The sequence below is a fragment of the Mobula hypostoma genome, chromosome 12, assembly GCF_963921235.1.
Source record: "Mobula hypostoma chromosome 12, sMobHyp1.1, whole genome shotgun sequence".
NCBI classification, from domain to species: Eukaryota; Metazoa; Chordata; class Chondrichthyes; order Myliobatiformes; family Myliobatidae; genus Mobula; species Mobula hypostoma.
In genome coordinates this window covers 17,384,939-17,404,930 of record NC_086108.1, presented here as the reverse complement: position 1 = coordinate 17,404,930, position 19,992 = coordinate 17,384,939, and the positions used below count along the sequence as shown (strand labels likewise).

The 19,992-nt window shown below is 44.3% G+C and overlaps 1 protein-coding gene across 1 annotated transcript; it reads right to left on the bottom strand.

The window, feature by feature from the left end:
- Positions 1 to 2,067: 2,067 nt before the first annotated feature.
- mrps14 (mitochondrial ribosomal protein S14) lies at positions 2,068 to 14,037 on the bottom strand. Its single transcript, XM_063063685.1, has 3 exons — positions 13,917 to 14,037; positions 13,187 to 13,354; positions 2,068 to 3,227 (listed from the first exon to the last, which is right to left on the bottom strand). The coding sequence occupies exons 1-3, from the start codon at positions 13,965 to 13,967 to the stop codon at positions 3,045 to 3,047; spliced, it is 402 nt and encodes a 133-aa protein (XP_062919755.1). The 5' UTR covers positions 13,968 to 14,037; the 3' UTR covers positions 2,068 to 3,044.
- Positions 14,038 to 19,992: the final 5,955 nt, after the last annotated feature.

The window sequence follows — 19,992 nt, the reverse complement described above, 5'->3', positions numbered from 1 at the left end:
TATGAGCCAATAATATAAAAGAGGATACCAAAGTGTTTTTTTTCCCACATATGTAAAGAGAAATAGTGAGTTGAGAGTCGATATCATAGGGATCTTAATCATTTGGCATTATTCTTCACTGTGGAAGACACTAGCAGAATGCCGGAAATGCAAGAATGTCAGGGGACAGAAGTGAATAGAAACATAGAAAACCTACAGCACAATACCGGCCCTTCGGCCCACAATGCTATGCCAAACATCTACTTACTTTAGAAATTACCTAGGATTACACATAGCCTAGGGTATGGGCATTTTTCTAGGCTCCATTTACCTATCCAAGAGTCTCTTAAAAGACCCTATTGTATCTGCCTCTACCACCGTTGCCAGCAGCCCATTCCACGCACTCACCACTCTCTGCGTAAAAAAATTACCCCTGACATCTCCTCTGTATCTACTTCCAAGCATCTTAAAACTGTGCACTCTCGCGTTAGCCATTTCAGCCGTGGGAAAAAGCCTCTGACTATCCACACGATCAATGCCTCTCATCATCTTATACACCTCTATCAGGTTACCTCTCATCCTCCGTCGCTCCAAGGAGAAAAGGCCAAGTTCACTCAATCTATTCTCATAAGACATGTTCCCCAATCCAAGCATCATCCTTGTAAATCTTCTCTGCACCCTTTTTTGGTAGTTTCCACATCCTTCCTGTAATGAGATGACCACAACTGAGCACAGTACTCCAAGCGGGGTCTGACCTGGGTCCGACATAGTCATAACATTACCTCAAAGCTCTTGAACTCAATCCCACGGTTGATGAAGGCCAATACACCGTATGCCTTCTTAACCACAGGGACAATCTACGCAGCAGCTTTGAGTGTCCTATGGACTCAGGCCCCAAAATCCTTCTGATCCTCCACACTGCCAAGAGTCTTACCATTAATACTATATTCTGCCATCATATTTGACCTACCAAAATAAACCACCTCACACTTATCTGGGTTGAACTCCATCTGCCACTTCTCAGCCCAGACTTGCATCCTATTGATGTCCCGCCGTAAACTCTAACAGCCCTCCACATTGTCCACAACACCCCCAACCTTTGTGTCATCAGCAAATTTACTAACCCATCCCTCCACTTCCTCATCCAGGTCATTTATAAAAATCAAGACAAGGAGTCCCAGAACAGATCCCTGAGGCACACCACCGCTCACCAACCTCCATGCAGAATATGACCACTCTTTGCTTTCTGTGGAGAAGCCAATTCTGGATCCACAAAGCAAGATCCTCTTGGATCAAATGCCTCTTTACTTTCTCAATAAGCCTTGCATGGGGTACCTTATCAAATGCCTTGCTGAAATCCATGAGCAGTTTTGGACCCCTAATCTATGAAAAAATCTGCTAACATTGGAAAGTGTCCAGAGGAGGTTCACATGAATGATCCCAAAAATGAAAGGGTTAATGTATGAGCAGCATTTGATGACTCTGGACCTATACTTGCTGTGGTTTAGAAGAAAGAAGAGGGATCTCATTGAAACCTATTGAATATTGAAAGGCCTAGATAGAACGGATGGAGAGGATGTTTCCTACAGTGGGGTAGTCTAAGGACCAGAGGGCACAGATTCAGAATAGAAGTACTGTACATCCCTTTAGAACAAAGCTGAGGAGAAATTTCTTTAACCAGAGGGTAGTGAATCAGTGGAATTTATTGCCACAGATGGCTGTGGAGACCAAGTCATAAGATATATTTAAGGTGAAGGTTAATAGGTTTTTGATTAGTAACGGTGTCAAAGGTTACAGGGAGAAGGCAGGAGAATGGGATTGAGCAGGTTAATAAATCAGCCATAATGGAATGGCAGAGCAGACTTGATGGGCTGAAATGTCCTAATTCTGCTCCTGTGTCTTATGGTAAACAAACACCTCCTTATTGTGCCTAAATTGGGACCAATGGGTATGCTCAGCAGAGAAGTAGGAGGCAAGCAACATTAGTAGCAAATAATTAAGTGCTACAACAGCTGAGAGAAATAAAGAGGGGAAGAGATGTTCAACAGATTTTTGTCCAAGGTGACTTAAAAGTATAAGTAAGCAGATTATTAATGTTCTTGGACCAAGCTTTATTAGAGTATTAAAGTCAGTCATGTCACTACTATTCTGTTCTTTGGAGCATTACAACATAAAACAACTTTCACACAAATTCAGAAAGCAAGTATGTGTAGTTTCATTGTGGCAAGCGTTTCCATGCAGCCAAAAAAGACAGGTAGACACAACTCCTGCAACATTCATGGGAGACTTTCTTTTAAATGGAAGTACAGCAATTTGACAAATACAGAATGATATGGACCACAACAAGACTAACACCACTTGCATTTGAGATAAAGTTAACAAGGTCTTGTTTTTCCCTTTACTGTCTCAATAGATATTACTTCCATAGAAAACTATCCTTCATAGTCTTCAAACACAGGATACATTACAAGAGAGTGCAAGTCACCTTTTAGTCATTTAAATTAACCATTGAACTCTGCTGCATGAGATTCTGGCAAGAAAATACTCCAGTGTCAGGTGTATAGCACAGGAACACTTCTAAAGTGGGCAAATTAAGCCCAAGTGAAACTCATACAAAGTATTTTTCATAAGATGGGCACAGGTAAAAGAAGCACTGGGATATCTAGCACAGGTAGAGTCACACTGTGCTCAACCGTGGTAAAGTCACTTTTGCCACGGATGAAGCTACTCAGGATCAGTCTTAAGTCACATCATACATGTCAGTAATGATAAATTTGATGCTGAAGAGCACTGCCTTTGTCCATGTCACCTCATGGATGAAGGTTCAGTAGGGAAAGAGCAGTATTGTCTATATTCCATCAAGGGCATGTTTTTATGTAAAGCTTTCATAATACGTCCCAAACACTACAGTCTTCAGAGTTTTCTCAAATACAGTTGTTTTATGTAATAGAGCTCCCAGCCCACCCTCTGACTGCAGAAGAACAGTCAGCTTGTGGTGGCTTCAGTGGTCAGATACTTGTTATCCAAGTCACCATGAGCAGGCTCCTCAAGCCAAACCACTGGTGCTACCACATGGCACGCTGGATCCCAGACATCTGGTTATGGTCAGCAAGGTGACGGAACACGATCCGACTGAGTCGCCATTTGCGCTTGACTGCTCGTGGCCGTGAGGTGAGGACACAGCGATTGCGAATCCGGACTGGGCAGCTGTCTCTTGGCAGAACTGCAATCTCCTTGTCAGCAATCTCCTGTGGGAACATACCACTGGGGTGAATAAAGTGCACAGCAGTGGTCACTTTTTGCAACTAACGGTGCGGTGATACCCCCGCCCTGGAACCCTAATTCTGGTCTCTGCTGGATCCCCCATTTTCTTCATCCCATCACTAGAAACTGAGATATGTGTCAGTCATACAGCATGGAACCAGGCCTTTCAGCTGACTCAGACGCCAATCTACACTAACCACACTTTCCTGCATTTGGTCCATATCTCTCCATTCTTCTCACATACTTGTATCCGCCCACAAGTTAATTTTAAAATGCCACAGCTGTACTGCCACCTCTTCTGCCAGCTTGTTCTACATACCCACCACTTTGTATGGGAAAAGACTTGTCCCTCAGATCTCTTAAACCTATGCTTTTTAGTAGCACACCTCAAAAGTCCTCTCAGAATCCTGGTTTTCATTTCAAGTCAAATAGAGTTGCGTTTATTGTCACGTGCACCAGGATGGTGAGACAGAGTATAACTAAAAAGCTAGCAGTATCACAGGTATATTCCACTTTTCAGATGCTCTTTAAGAACCCAACTCCCACTTGGACCAAATTTTTTATATCTTGTACCACCAGGGCAAATTGTGACAACCTTTTGTCAGAAATGAAACATCTTCTACGGGTCTTGCCTCCCTCTGTCAAGAATTGAGAAAGGGCATAAGAGGTTCAGCAGACTGACGCCCATGATGAGGGCAGTTTATCACAGAGTGGGCATATACTTGCTAGCTTTTGTAACAGCTTGCAACAGCTCAACTTCTTTTCTGTATCTGTATGTCAACTTCCAAAGATTCATGCAGGAGAATACTCAACAAGCCTCCTAACAAATCTCAACATTTAAAAATTACACTACATTGTTTTGGAAGATAAAGTAAGAAAGACCTCACACTTCCACATTTTATTCCACTGGCTACACCCTCACCCACTCACCTAACCTAACTACATCGCCCATTCTGCATCTTCCTTATAGTACACACCGCCACTCAGCTATATCAAATATTGACATATTACTTCTGACAAATGTCTTCAAGCTGAAACAGTAAAACTCTCTCTACAGATGCTACCCAACCTGCTGGGTGTTCAGCTTTTTGTTTTTATTTCATACTTCCAGGATCCCAATTAATTTACAACACATCTCTGAAGATTCAAGTCATTGCTACAGACTGGTGAAGGGTAGTGATCCTATGAGTCATGCCCATCCATCCCCAAAGTAACACATTTATTTCTACACAAAGACAGCCTCTTACTGACTTGTCCTGAAAGGTCAAGATCAAATATAAGCTTCGGTTGCCTTATTCTGGAATCCTCCTCCACAAGGCACAGCTTAAATCAGTTTAATGGAAGAAATATTTCAAACAGGGCATATAACCCTTTATACTTTAAGGCCTCAGTATTCCCTTAATTAAGTCCTTTGGGAATGATGAATCATCACGTAGTTTTGCTTGATAAATACTGACCTCTTCTGGCTCTGTCCTGCATGCCAAGTGTTAAACATGAGGCAAGCAGCTCTCTTCACTGTGCTGCATAAACCCAAGGGTATCGGCCAGAGTAGTTTCAACCTCTGCTCTGCATGAACTTAACCACTTACTAGCAAGGCTGCCAGGTGTACAACTGAATAACTGAAGATGCAACCTGGAGGGTGGGCACAAGGCTGGGGATAATTTTCCAAAGATTCAGAGGAATGGACAGTCTCAGTGTCTTTCTACCTGTGGATTTCCTACAGGTCCAGTTTCGAGGTAAGCTTGGTGAAGGGAGTCATTGTTGAATATTAAGTGAATCAAAGGATATGGTACAAGCGCAGAAAATCATACGTGGCCTACTTCTGCTTCTTATGCTCTGATGAAGCATGTTCTGCATGACTAAAAATTGCATTTTAAAAAACATGGAAATAAAATCATACAAGTCACTGAGTTTCAAATAGTCTGGCAGTTAGTATATTAACTCTAACTACACTCGAGGGCAGTAATAGTTTTTGTTTGATACAGCTCTACAGAAATAATCCAAAATTGGGCAAAGCTCTAATTTTTGTACTGCGCAGACATTAACAGTGAATCTTCCTTCTGCAGCATGCCCTGACCATGCCAAATTTGGTATCACACAGAAGAGGGTGCAAGATTAGTGTAAAGAAGTGATTGACATATGTACTCAATGGGCCAAAAAACTGAAGTTGCTTTGAGGTCCAGACATGAATACATCACCGCCCATCACTTTTGCTCCAGTGTTTCTACTCACTAGTCCTAGAACTTCAACGTGGACACAGCAGTGACACAAGTACTTACTGTTGCAGTACAAGGCAGTGTCACACACCACCCTCTCAAAGTACCCAAAGATGGGCCATCAAAGTCAACCTTGTTTCAGCATCAGATGTGATGGGCAAAAAAGCCAATTTATGCTGTTTGACACACTGACAAAAATTAAAATTTGACTCACCAACTCTTTAATGAATCTATATTTTAACACGTGACTGTGTTTGTTATTTATTTTTTATTTTATTGCGATACAGTGCGGAACTGATCCTTCCAGCCCAGCAAGCCGCACTGTTCAGCAACCCACCAATTTAACACTAGCCTATTCACAGGACAATTTACAATGACCAATTAACCAACAAGTACATCTTTGGACTGTGGGAGGAAACCCATGCGGTAACAGGGAGAACGTAGAAACTCCTTACATGTGGCACCATAATATTAGCCACAGTATTTTTGCACAACTTAAATCACTGCTTCTCCAACATACAGAAAACCAAAACAAAAACTCAGCAAAAGGATTATGAGCCCCTTAATATTTAACACTCACTTCAGCACACACCACCTACTGTGTATTGGCATTTAGTATATTATGTCTAGCATCACTTTATGGACTTTATTTATCACTTTATGTAAATAAGCTATCTTATGTATTTATTTGTTTGTTTTATCGACTACAAAAGCATTTGGAAAAAGTGAAGCACAGTAAGTTATTTGAAATATTACAGAAAACTCTAGATCTAGATTCGAAAGACCTCCACCTAATCAGAAGTCTGTACTGGGAACAAACTGCTGCTGTAAGAATAGATGGAGAAGTGAGGCAGTTTACGAAAATCAAGAGAGGCGTTAGACAAGGGTGTGTTTTCTCCCCTGATTTAATTAATGTGTACAGTGAAACAATATTACAAAAAAATAAGAGACATCTTGGGAATCAAAGCTGGCAGTGAAAATATCAATAATTTCAGATATGAGGATGACACTGTGTTAATTGCAAGTATGGAGGAAGAACTACAAAACTTAATTGATATAATTGTTGAAGAAAGTGCAAAAATGGGTCTATCTATCAATTGCAAAAAGACAATGTATGGTGATATCCAGAAAGAAGGAGAATCCTATCTGCAGGCTGAGAGTAAATGGGGAAGACATAAAACAACGAAAGAACTTCTGCTACTTAGGAAGCTGGGTGACATCAGATGGTAGGTGCAACATGTACATCAAAAGAAGAATAGGCATGGCAAAAGACACCTTTACGAGAATGAAGAGTATACTGACCAATACTAAACTAGGCATGACAACCCGCCTCAGAGTACTGAAATGTTACGTTTATCCAGTTATGTTATATGGCTCAGAATGTTGGACAATATCTAGTAACATGAGGAAATGAATTGTAGCAGCAGAGATGTGGTTTTTGAGGAGGGTGAAAAGAATATCATGGACGAAACAAATATCTAACAAGGATGTCATGAACAGAGCAAACACAAAAAGAGAAATAATATATGAGATCATGAAAAGGCAACGTAACTTCACTGGACATGTGATTAGGAAAGAGGAATTAGAATGCATGGTAATTATGGGAAAGATTGAGGGAAGAAATCAAGAGGAAGACAAAGACAAATGATGGAGACAGCCCCCAGAGAACTGGAAATGAATACCAATGAATTGATCCACTTGACCTGAAACAGGAGTGTGTGGGCCATGGCAGTCAAAGCTCAAACTGGGGATGGCACCTGATGATGATGATGCATTTATATATATTGTGGCTTTTTTATTGTGTTCTTTATCTTATAGTGTTGTCTTAGGGCTGAATCAAATCCTGAGTAACAATGATTTCATTCTCTTTTACATTCGTGTACTGGAAATGACATAGGACATAGAACATAGAACAGAACAGCACAGGAATAGGCCCTTCGGCCTACAATGTTGTGCCCAACCAAATAAACTAATAATTAAATGGCAAACTAAACTAATCCAATATCCCTACACAATATCCATATCATTCCTTTTTCCTCATGTTCACATGCCTATCTAAATGTCTCTTAAAATTTGGAGAGGTCGAGACTGGCTTCTCCAGCAGCAAAATCTAGGCCCGGAGCAATTCACTGGGGGGGGGGGAGAGTGCGGGGGCAGGTCCTAGTGTGAGGTTCAAATAATTTAAACACCAGCCCAGATAAACTGGGGGCTCCTTTCTCTGCAGCAATTTGCCCACTGATAAATCCCTGAGGCTTTGGGCCTGCTCCGGGGATTTGGATCGGAATGCTGTTGTTGTTGCTTGCTTCTATTGCTTAGACATAGAAACATAGAAAACCTACAGCACAATACTGGCCCCCTTCGGTCCACAATGCTGTGCCAAACATGTACTTACTTTATAAATTACATAGGGTTACCCATAGTTTTCTATTATTCTAAGCTCCATTTACCTATCCAGGAGTCTCTTAAAAGACCCTGTTGTATCCACCTTTTTTTGATATCCCAAGGACGCAGCCTGGAAGGCATGTGCATTTTCAAGGTTCCAGATTTTCATGGCTCTGGGGATATGCTGATTCTAGGCCGGTGCCCCTGACTGAAGCGTCGCTGGAGACCACAGAACATTGGGAATAGTGAGGGGGTTGTGTGTCCACGGAGCTGCGCCTTTTTGGTGCCGACTCTCTGGGCGCAGAGCTCGGAAAAATCGACACAACAGGCTTTTAACATTGTAAATCAGCGAGTTGTCTGTTACATCTCCCCTCTAGCTGTGAAACGGGAACACCACTTTTTCCCTTATTAGGGAACAAGTGAGCCTGTGGTATGTCGAATGACCGGGTGAACGAACAGTTTTTTGTGTACTGCAAGTCTGTCTTTATTGATGATTCGCTGCATGCTTGAGTGCTCGGTGGAGGGTGCTGATGCTTTTTTGCTGGTGGGGGGTGGTGTTGATCGTTGCCTTACTGCTGCTTGTGTGTGGGAGGGGGAAGCTGGTGGGGGGGTCTTTGGTGGGGTTCTAACATTTTAACTGTCATTCATTCGTTGGGGCACTCCTTTGTTTTCATGGATGTTTACGAAGAAAAAGAATTTTAGGAGGTATATTGTATACATTTCTCTGACATTAAATGTACCTATTGAAATAATCTGTTCTCAACGGGCAAACTAGTTCTCAATCCAAACAGCTAATTCACCATTGATCCCATGCATCCCATGGATCGAGGCATGACTGCGTAAGCGCAAGGACGCCAGCCAGTTAGACTGGCGGGAAGAATTTAAAAGGAAGACAGCTTAGAGCGGCTTTGGAGGAGTGGGCAATGGAGCAGAGGGAGTCAGCATAGGAGGGCTTTGGCTCAACAGGGCTTCGGTGAGGTAAGTTACTTGTGAAGAATAAGAATAGGTAGTATGTCTGTGAGGCCAGTGTTCTGTACTGGGTGTCAGATGTGGGATGTCTGAGAGACTCCCAGCCACCTGGACGGCCACATCTGCGCTGGATGCATTGAGCTACAGCTTCTTAGGTACTGGGTTAGGGAACTGAAGATGCAGCTCGATGACCTTCATCTGGTCAGGGAAAGTGAAGAGATGATAGAGAGGAGCTATAGGCAAGTAGTCACTCTGGGGCCTCAGGAGACAGATAAGTGGGTAACAGTCAGGAGAAGAAAGGGCAAGAGTCAGATACTAGAGAGTACCCCTGTGGCTGTCCCCCTTTACAATAAGTACTCCTGTTTGAGTACTGTTGGGGGACAACCTACCTGGGGGAAGCAACAGCGGCTGCACCTCTGGCACAGAGTCTGGCCCTGTGGCTCAAAAGGGTAGGAAAAAGAAGAGGAGGGTAGCGGTAATAAGGGTAATAAATTAGGGGGTCAGACAGGCAATTTTGTGGACGCAGGAAAGAAACACGGATGGTAGTTTGCCTCCCAGGTGCCAGAGTCCGGGATATTTCTGATCACGTTACGATATCCTGAAGTGGGAAGGCGAACAGCCAGAGATTGTGGTACATATTGCTACCAACGACATAGGTAGGTAAAGGAAGGAAGTCCTGAAAACAGACTACAGGAAGGAAGTTGAGAAGCGGGACCTCAAAGGTAGTCATCTCAGGATTATTGCCTGTGCCACACGACAGTGAGTATAGGAATAGAGTGAGGTGGAGGATAAATGCATGGCTTTGGGATTGGAGCAAGAGGCAGGGATTCAGATTTCTGGATCATTGGGAACTCTTTTGGTGCAGGAGTGAAGTGTACAAAAAGGACAGGTTGTACTTGAATATGAGGGGGATCAGTATCCTGGCAGGGAGGTTTGCTAAGGCTATTAGGGAGAGTTTAAACTAGAATCGCTGGGGGTTGGGAACCAAACTGGAGACGGAGGAAGGGGCAGTTGGCTCAAAATCAAGCAAGCTCGTAGACAGTATCAGAGGGAGGATAGGCAGGTGATAGAGAAGGGATACGCTCAGACTGATGGTTTGAGATGTGTCTATTTTAATCCAAGAAGCATCATGAACAAAGCGGATGAGCTTGGAGCATGGATCAGTACTTGGAGCTATGATGTTGTGGCCATTACAGAGACTTGGATGGCTCAGGGGCAGGGATGGCTACCTAGAGTGCCAGGCTTTAGATGTTTCAGAAAGGACAGGGAGAGAGGCAAAAGAGGTGGGCATGGCACTGCTGATCAGAGATAGTGTCACTACTGAAGAAAACTAGGAAGTCATGCAGGGATTGTCTACTGAGTTCTGTGGGTGAAAGTTAGGAACAGCAATGGGTCAATAACTCTACTGGGTGATTTTTATAGACCACCCAATAGTAACAGGGACATCGAGGACCAGATAGGGAGACAGATTCTGAAAAGATGCAATAATAACCGGGTTATCGTGGTGGGAGATTTTAATTTCCCAAATATTGATTGGCATCTTCCTAGATCAAGGGGTTTAGATGGGGTGAAGTTTGTTAGGTACGCTCAGGAAGATTTCCTGACACAATATGTAGATAAGCCTACAAGAGGAGAGGATGTACTTGATCTGGTATTGGGAAATGAACCTGGTTAGGTGGCAAGTCTCTCAGTGGGAGAGCAATTTGAAGATACTGATCACAATTCTATCTCCTTTACCATAGCATTGGAGAGGGATAGGGACAGTCAAGTTAGGAAAGCATTTTATTGGAGTAAGGGGAAATATGAAGCTATCAGGCAAGAACTTGGAAGCATAAACTAGGAACAGATGTTCTCAGGGAAATGTACAGCAGAAATGTGGCAAATGTTCATGGGATATTCGTGTGATGTTCTGCATAGGTACGTTCCAATGAGACAGGGAAAGGTGGTAGGGCTACAGGAACCATGGTGTACAAAGGCTGTTGAAAATCTAGTCAAGAAAAGAAAAGCTTACGAAAGATTCAAAAAACTAGGTAATGATAGAGATCCAGAAAACTTAAGGCTAGCAGGAAGGACCTTAAGAATGAAATTAGGACAGCCAGAAAATGCTACAAGGCCTTGGTGAGCAGGATTAAGGAAAACCTCAGGACATTCTACAAATATGAGAAGATCAAGAGGATAAGACGTGAGAGAACAGGACCAATCAGGTGTGACAGTGGAAAAGTGTGTATAGAACCGGAGGAGATAGCAGAGGAATTTAATGAATACTTTGCTTCAGTATTCACTACGGAAAAGGACCTTGGCAATTGTAGGGATGACTTACAGCGGGCTGACAAGCTTGAGCATATAGACATTAATAAAGAGAATGTGCTGGACCTGTTGGAAAGCATTAAGTTGGATAAGTCACCGGGACCAGACGAGATATACCCCGGGCTAACGTGGGAGGTGAGGGAGGAGATTGCTGAGCCTCTAGCAATGATCTTTGCATCAATGGGGAAGGGAGAGGTTCTGAGGATTGGAGGGTTGCAGATGCTGTTCTCTTATTAAAGAAGGGGAGTAGAGATCGTCCAGGAAATTATAGACCAGTGACTATTACTTCAGTGGTTGGTAGGTTGATGGAGAAGATCCTGAGAGGCAGGATTTATGAACTCATTTATGAAGAGGCATAATATGATTAGGAATAGTCAGCATGGCTTTGTCAAAGGCATGTCATGCCTTACGAGCCTGATTGAATTTTTTGAGGATATGACAAAACTCATTGATGAATATAGAGCAGTAGATGTAGTGTATATGGATTTCAGCAAGGCATTTGATAAGGTACCCCATACAAGGCTCATTGAGAAATAAGGAAGCATGTGATGCAAGTGGACCTTTCTTTGTGGATCCAGAATTGACTTGCCCAGAGTGGTTGTAGACGGGTCATGTTCTTCATGGATGTTGGTGATCAGTGCTATGCCTCAGGGATCTCTTGTGAGACTCCTTCTCTTCGTGATTTTTATAAATGACCTGGATGAGGAAGTGGAGGGATGGGTTAGTAAATTTGCTGATGACACAAAGGTTGAGGGGTGTTGTGGATAGTGGAGGGCTGTCAGAGGTTACAACGGGACATCGATAAGATGCACAACTGTGCTGAGAAGTTGTAGATGGAGTTCAACCCAGTTAAGTGTGAGGTGGTTCATTTTGGTGGGTCAAATATGATGGCAAAATATAGTATTAGTGGTAAGACACTTGGCAGTGTAGAGGATCAGAGGGATCTTGGCGTCTGTGTCCACAGGACACTCAAAGTTGCTGCGCAGGTTGACTGTGAGGTTAAGAAGGCATACGATGCATTTACCCTCATCAACCATGGGATTGAGTTCAAGAGCTGAGAGGTAATGTTATAGACATATAGGACCCTGGTCAGACCCCACTTGGGAGTACTGTGCTCAGTTCTGGTCACCTCACTACAGGAAGGATGTGGAAACTATAGAAGGGTGCAGAGGAGATCTACAAGGATGTTGGCTGGATTGGGGAGCATGCCTTACAAGAATAGGTTGAGTGAACTCGGCCTTTTCTCCTTAAAGCGACGGAGGATGAGAGGTGACCTGATAGATGTATATAAGATGACAAGAGGCATTGATCGTGTGGATAGTCAGTGTCTTTTTCCCAGGGCTGAAATGGCTAACACGGGAGAGCAGTTTTAAGGTGATTGGAAGTAGGTACAGAGGGGATGTCAGGGGTAAGTTTTTTTTGCTCAGAGAGTGATGAGCGTGTGGAATGGGCTGCCAGCAACTTTGGTGGAGGGCAGTCTTTTAAGAGACTCCTGGATAAGTACATGGAGCTTAGAAAAATAGAGGGCTATGTGTAACCCCAAGTAATTCCTAAAGTAAGTACATGTTCAGCACAGCATTGTGGACTGAAGGGCCTGTATTGTGATGTAGGTTTTCTGTTTCTACCTTAATCTTCTGGACAAGCCTCCCAAGAGTGAACTTGTCAAATGCCTTACCAAAATCCAGGTAGACAACAGCCATAACTCTATTTTCACCAATCACCTCATCACTGTCAAAAAAACTCAATCAAGTTACTACATCACTTGTCTTGCACAAAGCCATGCTGGCTCTCCCTAATTAGCCCAAATGCTCATAAATCCAATCCCCATCTATTCTCTACAGTAACTTTCCTACCACTGAAGTGAGACTCACCGGTCTATAGTTTCCAGGATTATCCTCTGGTTCCCTTCTTGAATAATTGAAGAATATTAGCTATTTGACAGATTCCAGAACATTACACAATCTTGAATCTTCAATTCTCAAGATACAATGAAAAGCCTGTCTTGTAAACAGTCCATACAGATCAAATCATCATACAGTGCACTGAGGCAGAACGATGTTTGATCATACCTGCAGTTCCTTTGGTAAAATGGTGTTCTTTCGTATTGCATTGAGTCGCCGCCTCTCATCTGCATACTCAAAAGCCAGCTTTCTCCTTTTCACGTCCCTTAACATTCGCCAATCTACATAGTAATTACGAACCAATCCCATGTTTCCTCTAGGAATTAATGACAAGAGCTACAAAGATAGAAACACAAGCATTTGAAACGGAAAATTATTCCAAAATAGGTGCCAGAACAACAGGAAAATGAGCTTTAACTCCTCAACTACTTCAGAGCTACAAGACTTCACCAACAAGACCGTATACAAACTTCAAAGAAACAAGTAATTCTCAACTTCTTTATGCACTTGGAAAGTGAACAAGTACAGGTCAGTGGGGCAAGAATTAAGTGAGGGTGGATGATCAATATTACCGACGAAAAAAGACCAAGTAGTTCCACAGCCAGCAAACTTCAGAAGAGGGTGAGAGGAGGACAAGACTTGAGCAGGAAGGAGGGGAGAAGGAATGGTGAGGTGGGTATGTGGAAGGGAAGCAAGTGAGGGTCGTGATAGACCCGGGGAGACGGAGGGAACGATAGGCCCAGGCTTGGAGGTCAAAAGGAGGGAAGGAAAAGTAGAGGGTCCAGAGAGCAAGTAGCGGTGGCGGCGGCGGACGTGTGTGGGGTTAAAGATGGGGACCCGGCATGGCAGGACAGAACAGGAGCCACGTCCTCCCGCCCGACCTTCCCCTAACGCTCACCTGCTGCCCGGCTCCGTATAGAAGGCTCACAGCCCGGCCTAAACCCGCCATTTCACGCTCGTCCCTCCGGGTGCGCGTCAACCTACCCAAACCAACCAATCGGCAAAGGTCTAGGAAAATAAAAGCCGTCAGCTGCGGAAAGCTGGCGTCAAGGCCGGGCGCGGCCGGGGATTGGGCAACGGGTGCGAGGGAGGAGGAGTTTAGTCCATCGTCGGGGAACTTTGCATGTCAAGCTCACTGACGGAGAGCGAACTGCCGCGATAAACTTGCTCTAGACCCTCCTGACCAGCACTGTACCTTACCGTTATACAGTGATTGACCCGTACCCGCCGGTACTGTACCGCATTGTTATACAATGACTGACATATCCCGACCAGTGACCGAACCATCCCCTCCGGTACAGTACCACACTGTTGTACTGTACAGTAAATGTAACTGTAGGCAGCTGTCGATCCCAGGGGATCATAGGTTTGTGCCTTTGGTGGACTGTCACCTCTTTTGGGCGGGAAGATTTGAAGAACCGACTGTTGCCCATGCAGCGGGTTCCCCCTCTCCACATTACTGATGTAGTCCAAGGGAAGGGCAAGCGCCAATACAGCTTGGCACCAGTGTCGTCGCAGAGGTTGCCAGAGTGAAGTTGTAGACAACATCAAACTGCCTGAGGGACCCCGGCTCGGGATTTCTTCCTCGGGGTTTACTCCCGAAGCTTTTCCCATGATTTGGGTACGGCCACAAGGCAGCGGAGGTTTAAAATCAGAGTTTTCCTTCTCCTAGGCGGGCTGCCGTCCAAGGCTGACGAGCGACTGGTTTTGAGGCGCCAGTGGTCAGCCTTTGCCGCTTCTCTTGTCAGTAGAGACAGTTCCTGCGAGCCTAGTAGCTAAGCCACGCGTGAAGGCCAAGAGTTGGACTTGGTTGTCAGAAGCTGTTAAAGTCGCACGCTATTTGGAGCACTTTATAGGTAGTGGGAACTTAACCCCACTACCACCCCGGCTTTAACAACCTCAGGAACCACACTGTTATACAGTGACTGACCCATCCTGAATAGTACTGTACCGCACTAATGCACAGTGACAGACCCATCCCAACCAGTACTCTACAGCACTGTTATACAGTACCCAATACCCAACCCCCCCCCCACCCAACATTGTACCACGCTGTTATACAGTAACGGGCCCATCTGAACCAGTATTCTACCCCACTGTTATACAGTGACTGACCCAATCCATCCAGTACTGTAATATAGTGATAGACTCGTCCCCTCTGGTATTGTACCACACTGTTATACAGTGACAGGCCCTTCTCCTCCAGTACTGTAGCCCACTATTTTACAGTGACAATCCTGTCATGAGCAGTAATTAGTGATCTGTCCCTACAGTGCTGTTCCTCTGTGTTATCATTGACCTGTCTCTACCATATTCTACCAGGAGGAAGACATGGAGGGATTGTCTACGGAGTCTCTGTGGGTGGAAGTTAGGAACAGGAAGAGGTCAATAATTCTACTGGATGTTTTTTATAGACCACCCAATAGTAACAGGGACATCGAGGAGCAGATAGGGAGACAGATTCTGGAAAGGTGTAATGACATAGAACATAGAATAGTACAGCACAGTACAGGCCCTTCGGCCCAGAATGTTGTGCCGACCCTCAAACCCTGCCTCCCATATAAGCCCCCACCTTAAATTCCTCCATATACCTGTCTAGTAGTCCCTTAAACTTCACTTGTGTATCTGCCTCCACCACTGACTCAGGCAATGCATTCCACGCACCAACCACTCTCTGAGTAAAAAACCTTCCTCTAATATCCCCCTTGAACATCCCACCCCTTACTTTAAAGCCATGTCCTCTTGTATTGAGCAGTGGTGCCCTGGGGAAGAGGCGCTGGCTATCCACTCTATCTATTCCTCTTATTATCTTGTACACCTCTATCATGTCTCCTCTCATCCTCCTTCTCTCCAAAGAGTAAAGCCCTAGCTCCCTTAATCTCTGATCATAATGCATACTTTCTAAACCAGGCAGCATCCTGGTAAATCTCCTCTGTACCCTTTCCAATGCTTCCACATCCTTCCTGTAGCGAGGTGACCAGAACTGGACACAGTACTCCAAGTGTGGCCTAACCAGAGTTTCATAGAGCTGCGTCATTACACTCTATCTTAAACTCTATCCCTCGACTTATGAAAGCTAACACCCCATAAGCTTTCTTAACTACCCTATCCACCTGTGAGGCAACTTTCAGGGATCTGTGGACATGTACCCCGAGATCCCTCTGCTCCTTCACACTTCCAGGTATCCTGCCATTTACTTTGTACTCTGCATCGGAGTTTGTCCTTCCAAAGTGGACCACCTCACCTAATAACAACAGGGTTGTTGTGGTGGGAGATTTTAATTTCCCAAATATTGATTGGCATCTCCCTAGAGCGAGAGGTTTAGATGGGGTGGAGTTTGTTAGGTGTGTTCAGGAAGGTTTCCTGACACAATATGCAGATAAGCCGACAAGAGGAGAGGCCGTACTTGATCTGGTATTGAGAAATGAACCTGGTCAGGTGACAGATCTCTCAGTGGGAGAGTATTTTGGAGATAGTGATCATAATTCTATCTCCTTTACCATAGCATTGGATAGGGATAGGAACAGACAAATTAGGAAAGCATTTAATTGGAGTAAGGGGAAATATGAGGGTATCAGGCAGGAACATGGAAGCATAAATTGGAAACAGATGTTCTTAGGGAAGCATACGGAGGAAATGTGGCAAATGTTCAGGGGATATTTGCATAGTATTCTGCATAGGTACGTTCCAAAGAGACAGGGAAAGGATGGTAAGGTGCAGGAACCGTGGTGTATAAAGGCTGTTGTAAATCTAGTCAAGAAGGAAAGAAGAGCTCATGAAAGGTTCAAAAAAACTAGGCAATGGTAGAGATCTAGAAGATTATAAGGCTAGCAGGAAGGAGCATTAGAATGAAATCAGGAGAGCCAGAAGGGGCCATGAGAAGGCCTTGGTGGACAGGATTAAGGAAAACCCCAAGGTATTCTACAAGTATGTGAAGATCAAGAGGATAAGACATGAGAGAATAGGACCAATCACGAGTGACAGTAGAAAACTGTGTACGGAACCAGAGGAGATAGCAGAGGTACTTAATGAATACTTTGCCTCAGTATTTACTACGGAAAAGGATCTTGGCACTTGTAGGAATGACTTACAGAGGACTGAAAACCCTGAGTATGTAGATATTAAGGAAGAGGTTGTTTTTAGTAAGCATCAAGTTGGCTAAGTCACCAGAACTGGACAAGATGTACCCCAGGCTACTGTGAGAGGCGAAGGAGGAGATTGCTGAGCCTCTGGCGATGATCTTTGCATCATCAGTGGAGACGGGAGAGGTTCCCGAGGATTGGAGGTTTGAGGATGTTGTACCCTTATTCAAGAAAGGGAGCAGATAGCCCAGGAAATTATAGACCAGTTAGTCTTACTTCAATGGTTGGTAAGTTGATGGAGAAGATACTGAGAGGCAGGATTCATGAACATTTGAAGAGGCATAATATGATTAGGAATATGGTTATGGATTTCAGCAAGGCATTGAATAAGGTACCCCATGCAAGGCTTATTGAGAAAGTAAGGAGGCATGGAATCCAAAGGCACATTGCTTTGTGGATCCAGAACTGGCTTGCCCACAGAAGGCAAAGAGTGGTTGTAGATGGGTCATATTCTGCATGGAGGTCAGTCACCAGTGGTGTGGCTCAGGGATCTGTTCTGGGACCCCTAGTCTTCGTGATTTTTATAAATGACCTAGATGAGGAAGTGGCGGGATGGGTTCGTAAATTGGCTGATGACACAAAGGTTGGGGGTGTTGTGGATAGTGTGGAGGGCTGTCAGAGGTTACAGCGGGACATTGATAGGATGCAAAACTGGTCTGAGAAGTAGCAGATGGAGTTCAACCCAGATAAGTGTGAGGTGGTTCATTTTGGTTGGTCAAATATGATTGCAGAATATTGTATTAATGGTAAGACTCTTGGCAGTGTGGAGGATCAGAGGGATCTAGGGGTCCGAGTCCATAGGACACTCAAAGCTGCTGCACAGGCTGACACTGTGGTTAAGAAGGCATACAGTGAATTGGGCTTCATCAAACGTGGGTTTGAGTTTATGAGCCGAGAGGTAATGTTACAGCTGTGTAGGACCCTGGTCAGACTCCACTTGGAGCACTGTGCTCAGTTCTGGTCACCTCACTACAGGAAGGATGTGGAAACTATAGAAAGGGTGCAGAGGAGATTTACAAGGATGTTGCCTGGATTAGGGAGCATGCCTTATGAGAATAGGTTGAGTGAACTCGGCCTTTTCTCCTTGGAGCGACAGAGGATGAGAAGTGATGTGACAGAGGTATACAAGATGATGAGAGTCATTGATCGTGTGGAGTCTTTTTCCCAGGGCTGAAATGGCTAGCACAAGAGGGCACAGTTTTAAGGTGTTTGGAAGTAGGTAGAGGGGAGATGTCAGGGGTAAGTTTTTTTACGCAGAGAGTGGTGAATGCGTGGAATCGGCTGCCGGTGACAGTGGTGGAGGCAGATACAATAGGGTCTTCTAAGAGACTCCTGGAGCTCATGGAGCTTAGCACAATAGAGGGCTCTGGGTAACCCTAGGTAATTTCTAAGGTCAGGGCATGTTTGGCACAGCTTTGTGGACCAAAGGGCCTGTATTGTGCTGTAGGTTTTCTCTGTTTCTATATTCTACCCCAGGGTTACACAGTTAAAATCCTTTGTCTCTCAATATCAGACTCTAGGCTCTAGAACTCCACATGGACTGATTCCTGCATCTCATCCCATGTCCAGTCTTGTCCCTGGTACCAGTTGAATCTTCACTACTAAGGGGTGACAATGTGAGGTTTCTAGCAAGGGGAGTGAGATCTGCCTCCAGACCATAGCTGCTGCCACTATCCATGAGATGATGTCAGTGCATTCTGCTTTTAGGTAGTTGAGTGGGTTTGGGATTCCCAGTCACATTCCCAACAGTTTCCATCCTTTTTACAGGAACATTACCCTTCATTTTCCTACATGCCAATGAAAGAATTACCAGCCTACTCACCCTCTCGCCACATACCAGTCCTCAAATCCCACAAACAATGTAAATCACCACTGTACTCTTTCCAGTTTAATGCCATGTTTTCTATAGTAAGGTGACCTATACTGAACACAGTATTTCAAATCCACACTGAAGAGGCAGCATTCATTTCAAATAGGGGAAGCCCCATATCCTGGCAGACTATGGCTGGAGGGAAGGAAAAATCTGGAGCATAGACTGCCGTCTCACTGTTGGGGTTACTGACACCTTGCTCTGGGTGAGATGGGTGACGGAAGTAGGAGTGATGGGGATATTGAAGGGGGTAGAATTAAAGGTTAGGCTGTAGGACCAGTAGAGAGGGAAGGGACAATGGTTCATGCTGACCAAGATTCCCATCTAAGCTTGTCCCATTTGCCTGCATTTGTCCCAAATCTCTTTAAACCATTCTAATCCATGTACCTGTCCAAGTACCTTTAAATATTATTTACATACCTGCCTCAACTGCTTCCATGTACAGACCACCCTCCGTATAAAGAAGTTGCCCCTCAGGTTCCTCCTATTAAATCTCTTCTTCTCACCTTAACCTATGTCTTCTCATTCTTGACTCCCCAAGGGAAAAATACAGTTTGCATTCACCCTGTCATGCCTCTCATAATATACCTCTCTCTTAAATTACCCTTCATTTTCCTACATGCCAATGAAAAAAGTACCAGCCTACTCATCCTCTCTCCACAAACCAGACTTCAAATCCCGGAAACAACTTTGTAAATCTCCACTGTACTTTTTCCAGTTTAATGCCATGTTTTCTATAGTAAGGTGACCAAAACTGAACACAGTATTTCAACTGCAGCCTTGCCAACATCAGTGCGATCAGCAAAGGCCAATAAAAAAGAAAGGAGGTGTAAGTAGAGCAGCAATTGTTGGAGAGGGGCATTGTTAGAGCGGTCCAGTTTTGACTCAACAGTCAGGCAAAAACAGGCTTGGGCAAGGAAAGGCTGAGGTTCTAAGTAAGTAAATAAGAACTGGTATCTTTT